Source organism: Carex rostrata, chromosome 10 (assembly GCF_964058835.1).
Source record: "Carex rostrata chromosome 10, lpCarRost1.2, whole genome shotgun sequence".
In the NCBI taxonomy this organism is placed as follows: Eukaryota; Viridiplantae; Streptophyta; class Magnoliopsida; order Poales; family Cyperaceae; genus Carex; species Carex rostrata.
The window spans coordinates 11,052,586-11,067,183 of NC_135927.1; the positions used below are offsets into that span (position 1 = coordinate 11,052,586).

The following is a 14,598-nucleotide window of genomic DNA, read 5'->3' on the forward strand; positions in this document are numbered from 1 at the left end:
TGAACCTAGATCTGTATGGTACTCTACAGTCTTTACACCTTTCTATTTATATTTTAAATTTTAAGCATCTCCATCCACTTGTTAACTAATTGCTTGTTTAAGTCAAAACACTTGAAACATCGTGCAATTAGTCTCTACATATAATGTGAAAAATAATTGTAGAACACATGATTGCAGAGCATCCAAACATTTCTCCAAACCCCTTCTACATAGCCGCCTAGACCCCTTCTCTCTCGCTTCCCTCCTCCCTTCGAATCCGTGTTTTATCCCACACGCGCTCAAAAGCTCACACCTTTTCACATCCCATTAAAAAACCTTCGCTTAGAAACGCTTCTCTCTCTCCCATGGCCAACTTTTTCTTTCCTCTCCTCCTCTACCTCCTCTCCTCTCTCCTCCCTTCCCCCTCCTTTTCCCTCAACATCTCCTCTCCGGTGAACACCACCAACGGTTACTACTACTACTCCTTCCCCTCCTTCAACAACTCCTTGTCGAACACCGACCTCAGAGTCTTGGGATCCGCCTCCATTGCCTCGAATGGAGCCCTCCAGATCACACCCGATACCCTCAACAACGTCGACTACCTCACCTACAAAGCCGGTCGGATTTTACTCACCAAGCCGTTTAATTTGTGGGAGAATATTAGCTCCGGCACCCGCCTCGCCTCCTTCTACACTGCATTCGATATCAACATCTTCCAGACCAACCAATCTCAACCTGGCGAGGGCTTTGCATTTTTAATCGCATCCTCACTGGAACAGCCTCCACCCGGCAGCGATAACGGGTACCTGGGTTTGACTAATCAAACCCAGGATGGTGATCCCTCCAATAAGTTTGTTGCCATCGAACTCGACACTGTCAAGCAGAGCTATGATCCTGATGATAACCATGTCGGGTTGGATATAAACGGGGTTAATTCGACCGTTGTGAATTCTTTGACTCCATTCGGGATACAGATTGCGCCGGTCAATGCGACCAATTATACTCTCTGGATTGATTACAACGGATCAACCCGCTACATATCGGTCTATATGGCTAAACAAGGAAGTTCAAAACCCACAAAAGTTGTGCTGAATGCTTCACTTGATCTCTCAGAGAAGATAAGCCAAACAGCTTATATAGGTTTCTCTGCTTCCACTGGTGTGAGGTACGAGTTGAATTGTGTGTTGGAATGGGTATTAATGGTGGAGAGATTACGGGAAGAAAAAACAGGGTTGTCAAAAGTGGCCATTGGTTTAATTATTGGTGTATCATGTTCCATTTCGGCCATAGTGGCCCTCGTACTGTTGGCATTTTACATTAGAAGAAAGCGGGTCAAAGACGACCCGGCCATGCTAACGGGTACACTGAGGAGTCTACCGGGTATGCCTCGGGAGTTTGATTTCAAAGAGCTGAAGAAAGCCACTGATAATTTTGATGATAAAATGAAGCTGGGGCAGGGTGGATTTGGTGTTGTGTACAAAGGGGTGCTTGTGGGCGAGAATGGGGAGGGCGACATGGTTGTAGCTGTGAAGCAATTCTCCAGGGCTAATACAAAGGGACAGGAGGACTTTCTCCAAGAGCTGAGTATTATTAACCGGCTCCGACACAAGCATCTTGTTCGTCTTGTTGGTGCGTTTTTCTCTTATTTTGCTTTGTTTCTTGTTTTTAAATATTTTATTACTTCAGTAAAATTTAAAATATTGCATATATGCCTTGTTATGAGGGTTAATTTGGGAATATTTAATGAAACTTATGGAGCAATATGTATTGGTAAGATTAGATGGAAATAAATCTGCTGCGATCCTTTGGAATCGCAGGGACTCTGCTTTTCCAAATCAAGCCATTCATTTTTTGAAATACACGGATCTCAAAAACAGTTGGTTTTAGGCACGAATCTCAAAACAAATGAATGGTTTGATTTGGAAAAGCAGGGCCCTGCGATTCCAAAGACTCGCGGCAGATTTATTTCCTAGATTAGATGATTGGATATTTTGATACTTTTAAGAGGTTCCATGAAATTTCTGCTCTGTCCTTCTAATCTTGGATAATATTTCTGGTCAAACTAATTTGTAGCACATGGTTTTAGACTTTAGAGGCCTTTTTTTTTAACTTAGACCTGAAAAGGCAGACCTCGCTTTCTGGACTTGCTTTGAGGTTTTGTGTGGTATCCATCTGGCAGTAGGATCCACAACCTGTGACATGGAACTGTTAAGAATATCTTTAGCACTTTAGTTGAGTTCCTACCTGGTTTGGTCTTTTCCTTTAAAAAAGATAATTCTTTGGAACTTTATTCTCCGGTCCTGTTCGGCAGCACAGTACGGAATAGAAATGGGTACAGGAAATAAAAATTTTGACCTAGATTTTACTGTTTACGTGAAAAAACAAAAATTTAGTATGAGTAAATTTTTTATTTCCCACGTGAACACTACTTTCGGGATTACTGCCGAACAGGGCCATACCTGTCTCCTTCTCCTAAATGGTTGACACTGGACACTGATAGGATTAGGATATTCATAATTCATGAACTGATTCTCTTTGTAGTTGAAAATTCTATGAATTAGTTGATGGGTGATGCTTCTATTTTTGGGTAATCCTTAATTAGGGTATTTACTAGAAGAATCCATGCTAAGAAACTTCCTTTTATACCAGGTTTTCTTGAACTATCCATAAGTAACCCTTTTTCAGTTATAATTTTCTTGTTCTTGCCTTTTGTCCCTCATTCATATTTGTTGGATGTTTATCTTGGAGAGAGAGCCTACTAAGAATAGAAGTGCTCCTTCATGATCTTTTCTTAAAACTTAAAAAATAAATAAGAAAAGAATGACAATTGACAGGCTTTTTAAGTGGGACTTAAATTTAGTCAATTTACTACAGTTGTGGTTTAGTTACATTTTTTTCCAAGCTAATCATTCCCACTTGGATTTAAAATTTGTATTATCAATTGATGTTGGTTGTTAGAACCTAATTTACTAGGAGTATATATGACATCAAATTGAATGAGAGTTCCCTTTGTACCAAACAACAATAAAAAAATTCTTTTGATGCGATACCTCCAAGAAATGTTTGAACTTGATATTCTTATTTATCATTTATCAACTTTGCAAGAAAGCCGCCCATGTCACATCATTTGTCCTTGGCAACTATCATAATATGCCTTATCCTGTGAACTTAGTTGACCCAGCCTTCAAATATGTCTGCTGAGAACGATATTCCATCTTATAGATATAGATAATAAATAAGAATATCTGTGATTCTCTTTTTTTAAAGTTGTATGCATTAGTTAATGTTATTGCCTCCCTCTCCATTTTCACTTAAAAAAGTGTTTCTTTTTTCTGATACAAGTGTTGTCCAATACAACCCGTTCATTTACAGACACAGCATTTCAATAGATTCTATTCAATTTGCTAGGTGTCATGCTTAGGAACTTCCTTGATGCCAGTTTATTGAAAGAAAGCATTCAACAAAGTAGCTTGTTTGTTAATTTTGTATTTTCTTTGTTATTTCTGATATGTATTTGCTAAATATATATCTTAAGTAGTTCCTAAAGCCTTTTAAGAGCTGAAGTGCTTCTCTCTGTTGATTAAAAAGTAGTTAGAAATCATAATTACTTCTCACTGACTTTTAGTGGGTAAATTAACATGGTCAAAAACTACAAGCATGATTTTTTCGTTTTTTCGTTAGGTATATTATTTTCTTAATTTATTATGTCTACTTGACATTTAAATTTTTTTAATTAAATGGCTGAGGTTGTTAGAAAGTTTCTCTTTGCTATGAATGTGGGTTGTTAGAACCTGTTTTGCTTCTAAAGGAATTTGACATACCTCCTATAGAATGACATTAATATTTTAACTTTCAGAAATACATTAATTAAGCACGGAAGAAAGCTGTCAATTGCACATGATTGAGCCTTAGTGCTATTTATATATACATTTGTTTATTCAGAGGTTGGCTTATCACATGGTTCTTATGCTGGACATGCTTTCAACAACAACAACAACAACAACCAAGCCTTTAGTTCCAAACGAGTTGGGGTAGGCTAGAAATGAAACCCAATCACAATCAAACAATAATACAAGTTGGCCTTATCAGATGCACTCGGAATAATACAGTTCTACTTTTACACAAACATGCCATTTTGTGCATGAAGATTCGTACTGCGTTTGAAAAAAAAATGTATATATATATAATATATATATTTTTTTATTTCATAGCTGTGCTCGACTGCCTTTTTATTTGCCTGTGACAAATTCCATCTCATCAGTGTCATGCTTCTTTTCAAATTTAAAGAACACATAACCCTAGTTTATCTGGCCCTATGTTCTTATCCTTGTTTTTATACCACAGTCATCAATTACCACTAAATCTCTTTCACATGGATAAAATTACAGGATGGTGCCACAGGAATTGCAAGTTTACTCTTGTGTATGACTTCATGCCAAATGGCAGTTTAGACCAACATTTATATGGTGGTCCCGACAAGCCGATCCTTACATGGGACCGGCGGTACAACATAATTACTGGCGTTGCATCAGCATTGCAGTACCTACACAATGAGTATGATCAGATGGTTGTACATCGTGATTTGAAGGCGTCTAATGTCATGCTAGACTCTGCATTCAATGCCCGTCTCGGTGATTTTGGCCTTGCAAGAGCCCTTGAAACTGACAAAACCTCCTATGCTGAGCTTGAGGTCCAAGGTAATTATTGCAGTCTTGTTTCTCTTCTTATTTTTCTAGTTTGTAAATCTTGTACCTTGTTATTAGTGCAAATTAGTTCTGGAAGCCTTACTTATCCCACATGTTCCCGAGCAAGCATTATTCTGGAAAGGTTAATTAGTATAAAATTAATGTTGTTAGCACAAGTAGATGCGTTACATTTCAGAGATAATCACAACATTATATCAAAGACATTCTTTGACTTCATATAGTGCTATCAGATTAAAATCATTATTGTATCTCTTGTCTGAATAAGCAAATACATTAAATTGGAAAATAGCATAAATGTCCAATGACACAAAACAATGCAACATAAGAAAAGATTAAAATTTGCTAATAAATAAATTACAAAAATTTGGTTGCAAAGCAACTTGGTCTTTGCTGAACATCACATCAACTTTTCGACTGACAACAGGGACCATGGGTTACATAGCACCGGAGTGCTTCCACATGGGCAAAGCAACCCGTGAATCTGACGTATACGGCTTTGGTGCCACCATTCTAGAAACAGTTTGTGGTCGCCGGCCGAGGTGTGACATTGCCGGGTTCCACTTCCTGGTCGATTGGGTCTGGAAGCTGTACCGAGAAGGCCGCATTCTAGAGGCAGTTGACCCACGCCTCGCTGGCACTTTCAACGAGGTCGATGCAGATCGGTTATTGCGCCTTGGCCTTATGTGCAGCCACCCCGATTCTAGAGAGAGGCCGAAAACTCAGGCCATTGTGCAGATACTCTCAAGGTCGGTGCCGCCACCTGAAGTACCACCTTTTAAGCCGGCAATCGTCATTCCGGCTCCTGAGCCTGAATCTGACTCAAGCAGGTTGCACAGCTCGGCTGTGACCTCATCTTACACTGTCTCGACATCTGAGGGATATACCTATAGCAGCTATTATGCTAGTAGGGAGCACCTAGAAAATGACAGGTCTCTTGGATGATTTGTGTTGTGCGAAGATTTTTTTATTGTTCATTATCAATAGTCAATTTAATTATTTGTAAGTTAGTGATTTGGAAAGATGTAAATAGAGACAGAATTGGAGTTCAGTTTATCGCAAGTCTGTGCAAGCTGGGACCCACACAAGTTATATCCATGGAGGAAGGGAAGGTGGGATGGGGCTGTGGTACATTGACTTGAGATATCGAAATCAGTACAAGCTGCAGATGTCTTGGATTAAGAGGTGGAGGTAGGAAATGACAAGGATTGAAACTTGAAAGTGCAATTGAAAGTTCCCTTGCATTTCCATTAGATGTTGAGAGTTTATTTTTTGTTGATCTTTATTTGTTTGTTTTTTGGCTTTTGTTTTGGGGTCTCTTTCTTTAGTCTCCTTTTTTGTTCTTTGTTTTGTTTTGTTGTACCTCTCATTGTAAGATTGATTGTAATTAGATCACATCCACTTGTTCCATTCAAATTGCATATTTTATAAAGCAATTTATATGTACATTGTATTATATTTAATTGAAAATTTTCTTTGAAACTTAAAGCCAAGTCAAACTTGATCGTTGCTTGATAACTTCAAAACCACTAGTTTATAATAATTTTATATATACCATGCTTTGTTATTATATATTTTATTTAAGTTTACAGGTACTATTTTCCAATCTAAGTGCTTGTGAGACCTATAATAATATGTATTAACTAGTATTTTTTTTTCTTGTCCGATGCACTTCACAATTATTTGATTGGTTTTATTTTAATTGTTGGGTTGTTGGGAGAATGGAACAGAGAAATTGTAATGGCATTTGTATTGGGACATTGTGAAGGAAATTGAAATTGAAATTAAATCATGCAAAAAGAGGGGAAAGAAATATATTAAGAATAAAAATCTTTACTAATTTTCATTTATTTTATTCTTTAGTATATCTCTATTTTACGAAATAGTGTACTTTTTAATTTCATGGGATTTAATAGAGTGAATATCTTTCATGGATCCAAATAGGTTCAGTTTCATTATTTTTATTATTTAATTTAGACCCAATACAATTAAAATAGTGCGAGAATGACTCAATTTTTGAAACTAATTGTATTATTTATTCTTCTTCTATCCTATTGTGTGCTACACAAGTTTAGGATTATTCAATTATACCAAAGATTAACTAACTTTTTTGGTCAATGCCTAAATATAAAAATATATATCTTGGCACTATATTCCACGTCCGCTGCCATATAATAATGATAGTAGATGTATCATCGGTAACCGGAAACAGTATAATTAAAATCGGAAGGTTTAAAGTTAGATTATAATATTTTTTTGAATAAATAAAAAATGTGATCTAAGTTGTTGTAAACAATCAATTTTTTTTGTTTCTGTAATCAAACTAATGCCACCTTACGATGTTTAATAATGACAGTTTTTTTTTTTTTTGGTAAGTCAATGTAGTGGTAATTTTTTTTTTATGATTTATCGAGATATTATATTAAAGTACCTTAAAGTATATTAAGATGGAGTAAAATTAAAGTAGTTTCATACTTGGAGTAAAATTAAAACTTAACTTTTGACATAATTTATTCTTACTATTTTACTTAATAACGTGCTTTATTAGAATAATTTATCTTTTAATTTAGTGCTACTTAATTTTTTATAGGAGCGGATCCACTAATATTGAATTCGGGTCAATTGACCAGATTTTTTTTTCTTTCAGAATTTATGTATTTATACAAAATTCTCTATATAATTTAAATGAATATAAAAAATTTCTAAATAATTTGTAGTATGAAAATTTTACATGATTGACTCTAATTATGTTTGATCTCCATAATTTGAAAGTCTAGTTCTGCCTTTGATTTATTTATTGATATTATTATTAGTCTATTATCAAGCATTAATGCTTAAAGATGATGTAGTATTTTTTTTTCTTTTAGTACGATATATGAGTAAAAATCATCAATTATATAACTGATAGAACTTCTTGAGTGATGAAGAATGTATTAAACAACTATGTTATATATAAATCTCAAAATAATTTAGTATTTATTTAACTTCAAATTTACATTAGACAAAGATTTAACAAACATGCAAATGTGAACGGTCATCACTCATCAATTGAAATCATCCATTTTCAATTCTATACTTATCCTGATATTTGACTATTAAGCAAGAATTCCATGCAAAGAAAATAAGAACACGTGCCAGATTTGACAAAATGGGAACATCATACAGGTCTTTGGATAGGTTTAATAATTATATATCTGGAGCAAAAGGAATATTAAATGGGTGCGTGTGATTTATTTTCTTTTTAACAAAAATGTCTATTTATTAATCCCATGTAATTCTGTTTTGAATTGAACTTGAAAGGTTTTTATCTGTCTATTAATTATGATTTTAAAGATCTTTAATTGCACCTTGAATAATTAAGGATGAGTTTAGGAGCATGTAATAGAGGTTATAATTTTAAACATAGTTTTTTATTGGATGAAAACTGTTACTTTGAAATTATAATAAGTATTTTTACAAAAATAAAAATATTAACAGATTACGAAAACGAAATTATGAAAAAACCCATCTGGTAAGATGGTCAAATTTTCTGTGCATTTGTGGTTAGCATGAAGTTTCCTTAATCGTGCCATTTCCTTCTCATTTCTTATCGTTGTTTCCATTCAAATATTCCTAAAACAACCAAACAAACACAAAATTAGCATCGCCTACACTCCCCTAAATTATTGACCATTGACTCTAGGGTAGGCATATCGACACTACACACGTTTATATTAACACAACAATTTTACAAAAAATTAATATATGAACAATTTTAACCCTCATTAAATGTTTCTCTAACTACTATTTTTTTCATAATGTAATTAATATAGTGATCATTAAATTATTTGGTTTCCATAATTACTAGATTTTTTTCTCTTTTTTTTTATTTTATATTTTGCATTCATGTAAAATCAAAAGCTACATAAATTTGTTGATCTTTCCTTTTTCTCATGACTCATGATACGTATTTAACTTTTTTTGTAAATTTATTTTTTATATATTAAGATACACTTGCTTTAATATATGATATATCCCAACTCAAATATTTTTTTTAATTTTTTATATTTTCTTCTTCTTTATTTTGATACTTATAATCTATTAGTCTATTTTAATTAAAACTGTTAGCAATTTTTTTTTATTGATGTTTTGTAATTAATTTATATTTGTTAATTGAATAGATCTATCAATCCCCTAATTGAATAGATCTATCAATCCCCTAACTTATCTAGCAATTTCTTCTTCTCTAGAATCTCTACAAGACCATCAAGTCACAAATTCCAACTTTCAAATTCTCGCATTAAATTCTGCACAGAATTGCTATCAAGTATACTTTCAGACCGTGTTGGATTGTTACAAATTATAGAAGTCTATATTTATGAATATGTATTGAAATAGTTATAAAAATATGATGAAATGAATGCTCGGTTGAACCGTGTAATAATTGTAGAAAATTTTGATTTTTATCAAAAAATATATATGTATTCAAATTTTCTTATTTATATCATATCATATCATATCAGTCATAGAATTTGCAATCTTTTTATTTATTTTGTATAATTATCAATATTTTTGGGTATATTATTTGAATTTTAAAAAGTAAACTATTTGCAATCATTAGTCTAGATCAAAATGAACACTTGCATACTGATTTTTTCTAAAAAAAATTTAATAATGAAGTAATGAACACATGAGTATATTGCAAGGACGAAGCCGCATTTTTTATAAATATCCAAAAAAATAATTAAAGTTGGGCAGGATTTCGAAATCTATGCAAACCGAAATTTTTTTTCCGGTAATTCAGTCTAAAACCGGATTTTTTTTTTCCGATTTTAGAATTCCAAAACCAGGGGCTAAAAAAATAATTAGGAAATTGATAGTAAATGCGTGAGTTAGAGGTATGTTTTTTCTTTTCTTTTTCTTCGAAAGAGATTTGTGGAGAGAGAAAATAGTTTCGTGGTTAAAAACATTGACTTTGATCAAATTTTTTTTTTGTTTCCATATTTTTGTGAACTTGAAAATCCGGTAATTTCTCATAAGATTGAGCCTTTTGAACAGTCATGTGAGATGATAATTTTAACAATAAGCCATCTTACAACAAAAGCAAACTAATTATAAATATATACTTGGGTTAATTAATCACAAAAAAAATCCTAATTAATAGGACAGTCTCCACTGTACAGCAATTTCTGAAGTATGCCTAAAAAGGGAAATAATTCAAGGGAGCCTTCTGAGATGTTCTTATAAGATTTCGCAACTGATGTGAAGATTAAAAAAAAAAAAAATCTGATAAAATACATAATCATTAGATCAATATTTTAACAAACAAACGACAAAAGGTTTCATCTTGCCATCATACAATTTTGGATACTATCACATTGGCCAATAATCATATTAGTAATATGAGTATTACAAGCTTGTCAAGCTTCGTAGATGCTTGATGCTTCCATAGTTAAAACAAATTCTACGATGCAAAAGCAATATGCATAATAAAAATAAATAAATCTAATTATACATACTATAAATATATTTGATTTTAGAGAAATGCTATTATTTATCTTGATTTGATTAAAATTTTGAGTATTTATTTTTTTGGACGAGATAAGTTGGGGGTAAAGAATGGGCTTCAACGCCTGAGCCCGTTTCTACTCATGTTGGGCTTGGCCCTCCATTCAAACGGCCCATAAAAAAATTATCTCAATTAGCTCCAAATTCCTTGTATTCTTATGAGATTTGCACCAACCAAAAAGGCTTTAATAATATGCTATTCACCAACCAAAATTCCTTGTATTTTTTTTTTGAACAAAAGTGATTTTAAAAAATTCTAAATAAATAGAAAAACAATTCCAAAAATGTAAAATTTTGTCTCCAAGCACATTTTATTAAAGAGATCATGTTGAGCAATTTGGATTAATTTTTGGGACTTAAAAAATAAAGATATTAGCGTGAAGTAAAATATATCATTTACTTCAAAATTAAAGATATGAGCGTGAAGTAAAATATAGGTGCAAAATATCTTATAACAAAATACAATATTCAAACTTTTTATTTATAAGAATACCGACTTCCCAAACAATCATTAAATACTCCTATCAAATTTCAGCAAATAATTTTTCATTAATCATGCCATCAAGAACAAAATGAGTTAAAAGAGGGAAAATGGAGCTATAATTTTTTTTTATTCCTCAAAATATAACCATACATTTCAGTTCACAAAAGAAGCAGCACCTTAGCGGGTCATCCTAATTTCAATTAAAACTAAAAATGAGAAAAATAAAATGTTCATTCCATCATTCCATATTCCAAGACATAGAGAAGCTCTTTCCAAGAGGCAATTCAAGCCCTCCTACCTCAACCAACATTCCTTTATTATTTCCTCTTTCAACCAATCCTTGCACCTCACCTAAATGATCAAAATGAACACTTGATGTGTTAACCAGAGGCATGCCATCTACCTCAATTGCCAACTCTTTTGCCTTCCCTTGTAAACCCAAGACGCTCACCTTATCAATCATCAATCCCTTTGACAAACTATATGTGCCCATTTGTACACTAGAAATTATTGTGACCTTTTTGCCCTTTACATTCGCCGTGAACTCCACATAAGTTGCCTCTCCTTCTACCAGAGTCATTTCAGGTCTCTCGTCATCATCTACATACACCTTTCCTTTTGCCTCGGCTCCATCGGTACCATACGGGAAAGCAATAACAAGTGTAAATGGTGTCTTTCTCGCCTCCTTAGATATCAAACCTCCACGTTGCATGGGGAGCACTGTGCCTTGGCAAACATGCACATTGACCTCGTTTAGGGGTGCATCTAGGGTTATTAAGGATGCGTCTTTTGATATCACTACCTTGGTCATGTCAAAAAGGTTGTACCAAGTACTTGGAGGGAACATTGCCTTGACTGATGTGGCATGCACCTTGCTCAAGAACCGGTGAGATCATGATGCCTGGGCCCAGCATAAATTGTGTGCTGAGCCCATAGCTAGGAGTGAACTCAGGGAAAGAGAAGAAGACCGGCCTAGCAACAGGTGCACCTGTGAGATGTGCTTCATATATCAATGTGTATAGATAGGGTAATAACTTGTACCGGAGGCCAAGTGCATTTCGTGCCGACTTAGCAACTGAGTTCCATTGGTACAACTCTTGCATGCCCTGGTGATGCAAAATTTGCATGATCTCGAGAGAATGGATAGAAGGCACCAAGCTCAATCCACCTACTGCATATCTCCTCTAGTGGTACTACTGCCGGGTAAAACCCACAAATGTCAGACCCAACCATTGGCACTCCAAAGAGAACAAAATTGAGCATAGTGGAGATTGAGTATTTTAGATCTTCCCATGTGCCCTTGTTATCACCTGTCCAATGTGCAGCATACGAACCCGAACCGACAAAAGTTGATCTTGAAAGAATAAAAGGTCGTTTACCGTCAAGCCCTAACAATGCCTTGTGTGTGGCAATAGCATGAGAAAGCCCATAAAGACTATGCGCGTTATACTCTAAAACACTATCATAATGCATGGCACTAGTGGCAATAGTATTGTAACCTAGAGGTGCACTCTTTCCAGAGGCGTTTATTTGGTAAGGAGGGTTGTCCCACCTAGTACTAGTAAGATTCTTGCAATCCAAACAACATGTCCAATTAGGAGTTGTGGAGATTTTTTTGGGGCATTTGTGTGTAGTTGGAATGACACACTTACCAGCACAAAAGTTAGAAGCCTCATTCATGTCAATCCACAAACCATCGATTGGTACCAGTTGGTGAAACCGAGAAATCTCGTCTATCCACCAGGAGACCCCGTTTGGGTTTAGAAAATCAGGGAAATATACTGGTCCTGGCCACACTTGTGCTAGATAAGGCTGACCATCTAGCTTTATAAAAACATCCTTTTGCATACCTCTTTGGTACACACCATAGGATGGATTAACAGATATACCGGAGTCAATCAACACGATATATTTCATGCCTTGCGCGTGGATTTGATTGAGAAACTCGAGGAGTTTTGAACGAGGGTAATTAATTGGGTCTAAAGTGAAATCTTTTGCTGCATCCATGTGGTCGTCATCATTCCAAATAACATCTAACGGGATGTTCGCCTTTTTGTACCCTTCCACCATATCTTCTACTACAGAGAGGCTCTTATATCCCCACCTACACTGGTGAAATCCTGTTCCAAAATAAAAATGAATGAAGATTAGAAAATAAAAAATGAAAAAAGAGTTAATTCTCCTTTATCAACAATGGGACTATGATGAGAGTACTCTTTTAATAATGTTCCAAGAAATGACATGAAAACATAAGCAGTACTTGTGTCAATACATGAATTTGTTAGGGTACACCGGCGTCAAGTCTAATCTAAGGGAAAGGGTATTTGATCGTTACTCCAATATTTGAACTTGTATATATGCAAAATATCTATGTATTGTATACTACCCATTTTTACCGAATTTTTTATTAATATCCAAATTTAATAATAAATTTCAAAAAATAACCGCAGCCACGTTTATCGAAATATACCCTTTCCGGAAATTTTTTTTCCGGAAACAGAGGCTACTTCCGGAAAATTTTTTTCCGGAAACGGGCTATTTCCGAAAATTTTTTTTACGGAAACAAGCTTTTTCCGGAAATTTTTTTTCCGGAAACAGCGGCTGACTACAAAGGGCGCTGGCTCCACCCGTCCCCATCAGCAGTGTTTTTAAGGTATTTTATTTATTTATTTAATTTATTTAATTAATTTAATTAATTTAATTAATTTAATTTTAAATGGTTTAAAATAATGTCCAAATAATTTAGGAAATACCGAATGGTCTAGAAAAATTTAGAAAATACCAAAATGATTTAGAATAATTTAGAAAATACCGAAATAGTCTAGAATTGTTTAGAAATTACCAAAATGTTGTAGAATAATTTCAAAAAATACCAAAATGGTGTAGAATAATTTAGAAAAATACCAAAATAGTGTAGAATAATTTTGAGAAATACCAAAATAGTGTAGAATAATTTAGAAAATACCGAAATAGTCTAGAATTGTTTAGAAAATACCGAAATGGTGTAGAATAATTTAAAAAATACCAAAATAGTGTAGAATAATTTAGAAAAATACCCAAATAGTGTAGAATAATTTTGAGAAATACCAAAATAGTGTAGAATAATTTAGAAAATACCGAAATAGTCTAGAATTGTTTAGAAAATACCGAAATGGTGTAGAATAATTTAAAAAATACCAACATAGTCTAGAATAATTTAGAAAATACCAAATGGTGTAGAAAATTACCTTAGTAATATAGAAAATTGTTCGATTAATTTAAATTTTGTTTAGGAATCTCTTTTCCTTTCGGGTCCCTTTCGGAGCTCTGATTGTCTGATCGATCGGATCTGCGATTCAGGTTTTTACATTTGAATTTTTTTTATTTTAATTTAAAATATAATTAATGAGTTCATTTTAATGGTTTAGAATATTGTCTGATTAATTTAGAAAATACCAAAATGATGTACAATAATTTACAAAAATACCAAAATGATGTAGAATAATTTGAAAAAATTTAAGGTGATTTACAATATTGTTCGAATTTTGTAGTATGGCAGACCCAGTACTTAAGCATAGATTTAGCCCCCTGTTGTGGATAGTTCACGGTAATCACAGGATATCTGAGGCGTCTAAGGAGGTAAACATTTACTTATTTTGTTTTTCATAACTCTGTAAGTAATCAAATAAATATTGTAATTAATTTTTTTTCTTATTTTAGAGTAAAGAGATTTTAAACGTGAGACATTATCGGCACAAATGCGAGTATAATGAGAGGTACGCACCATTTTTAATTCGAATGGGCTTATATCAGCTCGCGACATTGCCCGATATCGCCCTCGATGCGGCCTTCATTCATGGACTTGTCGAGCGGTGGCGTCCGGAGACGCACACTTTTCATCTTCCT

At 33.9% G+C, this 14,598-nt stretch overlaps 1 protein-coding gene and 1 pseudogene across 1 annotated transcript; one reads left to right on the forward strand and one right to left on the reverse strand.

The window, feature by feature from the left end:
- Positions 1 to 260: 260 nt before the first annotated feature.
- LOC144560463 (putative L-type lectin-domain containing receptor kinase S.5) lies at positions 261 to 6,130 on the forward strand. Its single transcript, XM_078309666.1, has 3 exons — positions 261 to 1,608; positions 4,368 to 4,676; positions 5,110 to 6,130. The coding sequence occupies exons 1-3, from the start codon at positions 345 to 347 to the stop codon at positions 5,625 to 5,627; spliced, it is 2,091 nt and encodes a 696-aa protein (XP_078165792.1). The 5' UTR covers positions 261 to 344; the 3' UTR covers positions 5,628 to 6,130.
- A 4,821-nt stretch (positions 6,131 to 10,951) lies between these two features.
- The window catches only part of LOC144560961 (alpha-xylosidase 1-like), a 28,713-nt pseudogene continuing 25,066 nt past the window's right edge, over positions 10,952 to 14,598 (reverse strand).

Excerpts from the sequence above, each read along its gene's own strand:
- LOC144560463 (XM_078309666.1), top strand. The coding sequence starts at position 345 with ATGGCCAACTTTTTCTTTCCTCTCCTCCTCTACCTCCTCTCCTCTCTC. Across the intron at positions 1,609-4,367 it reads GCATCTTGTTCGTCTTGTTG|GATGGTGCCACAGGAATTGC; the intron begins GTGCGTTTTTCT and ends ATAAAATTACAG. Across the intron at positions 4,677-5,109 it reads TGCTGAGCTTGAGGTCCAAG|GGACCATGGGTTACATAGCA; the intron begins GTAATTATTGCA and ends GACTGACAACAG.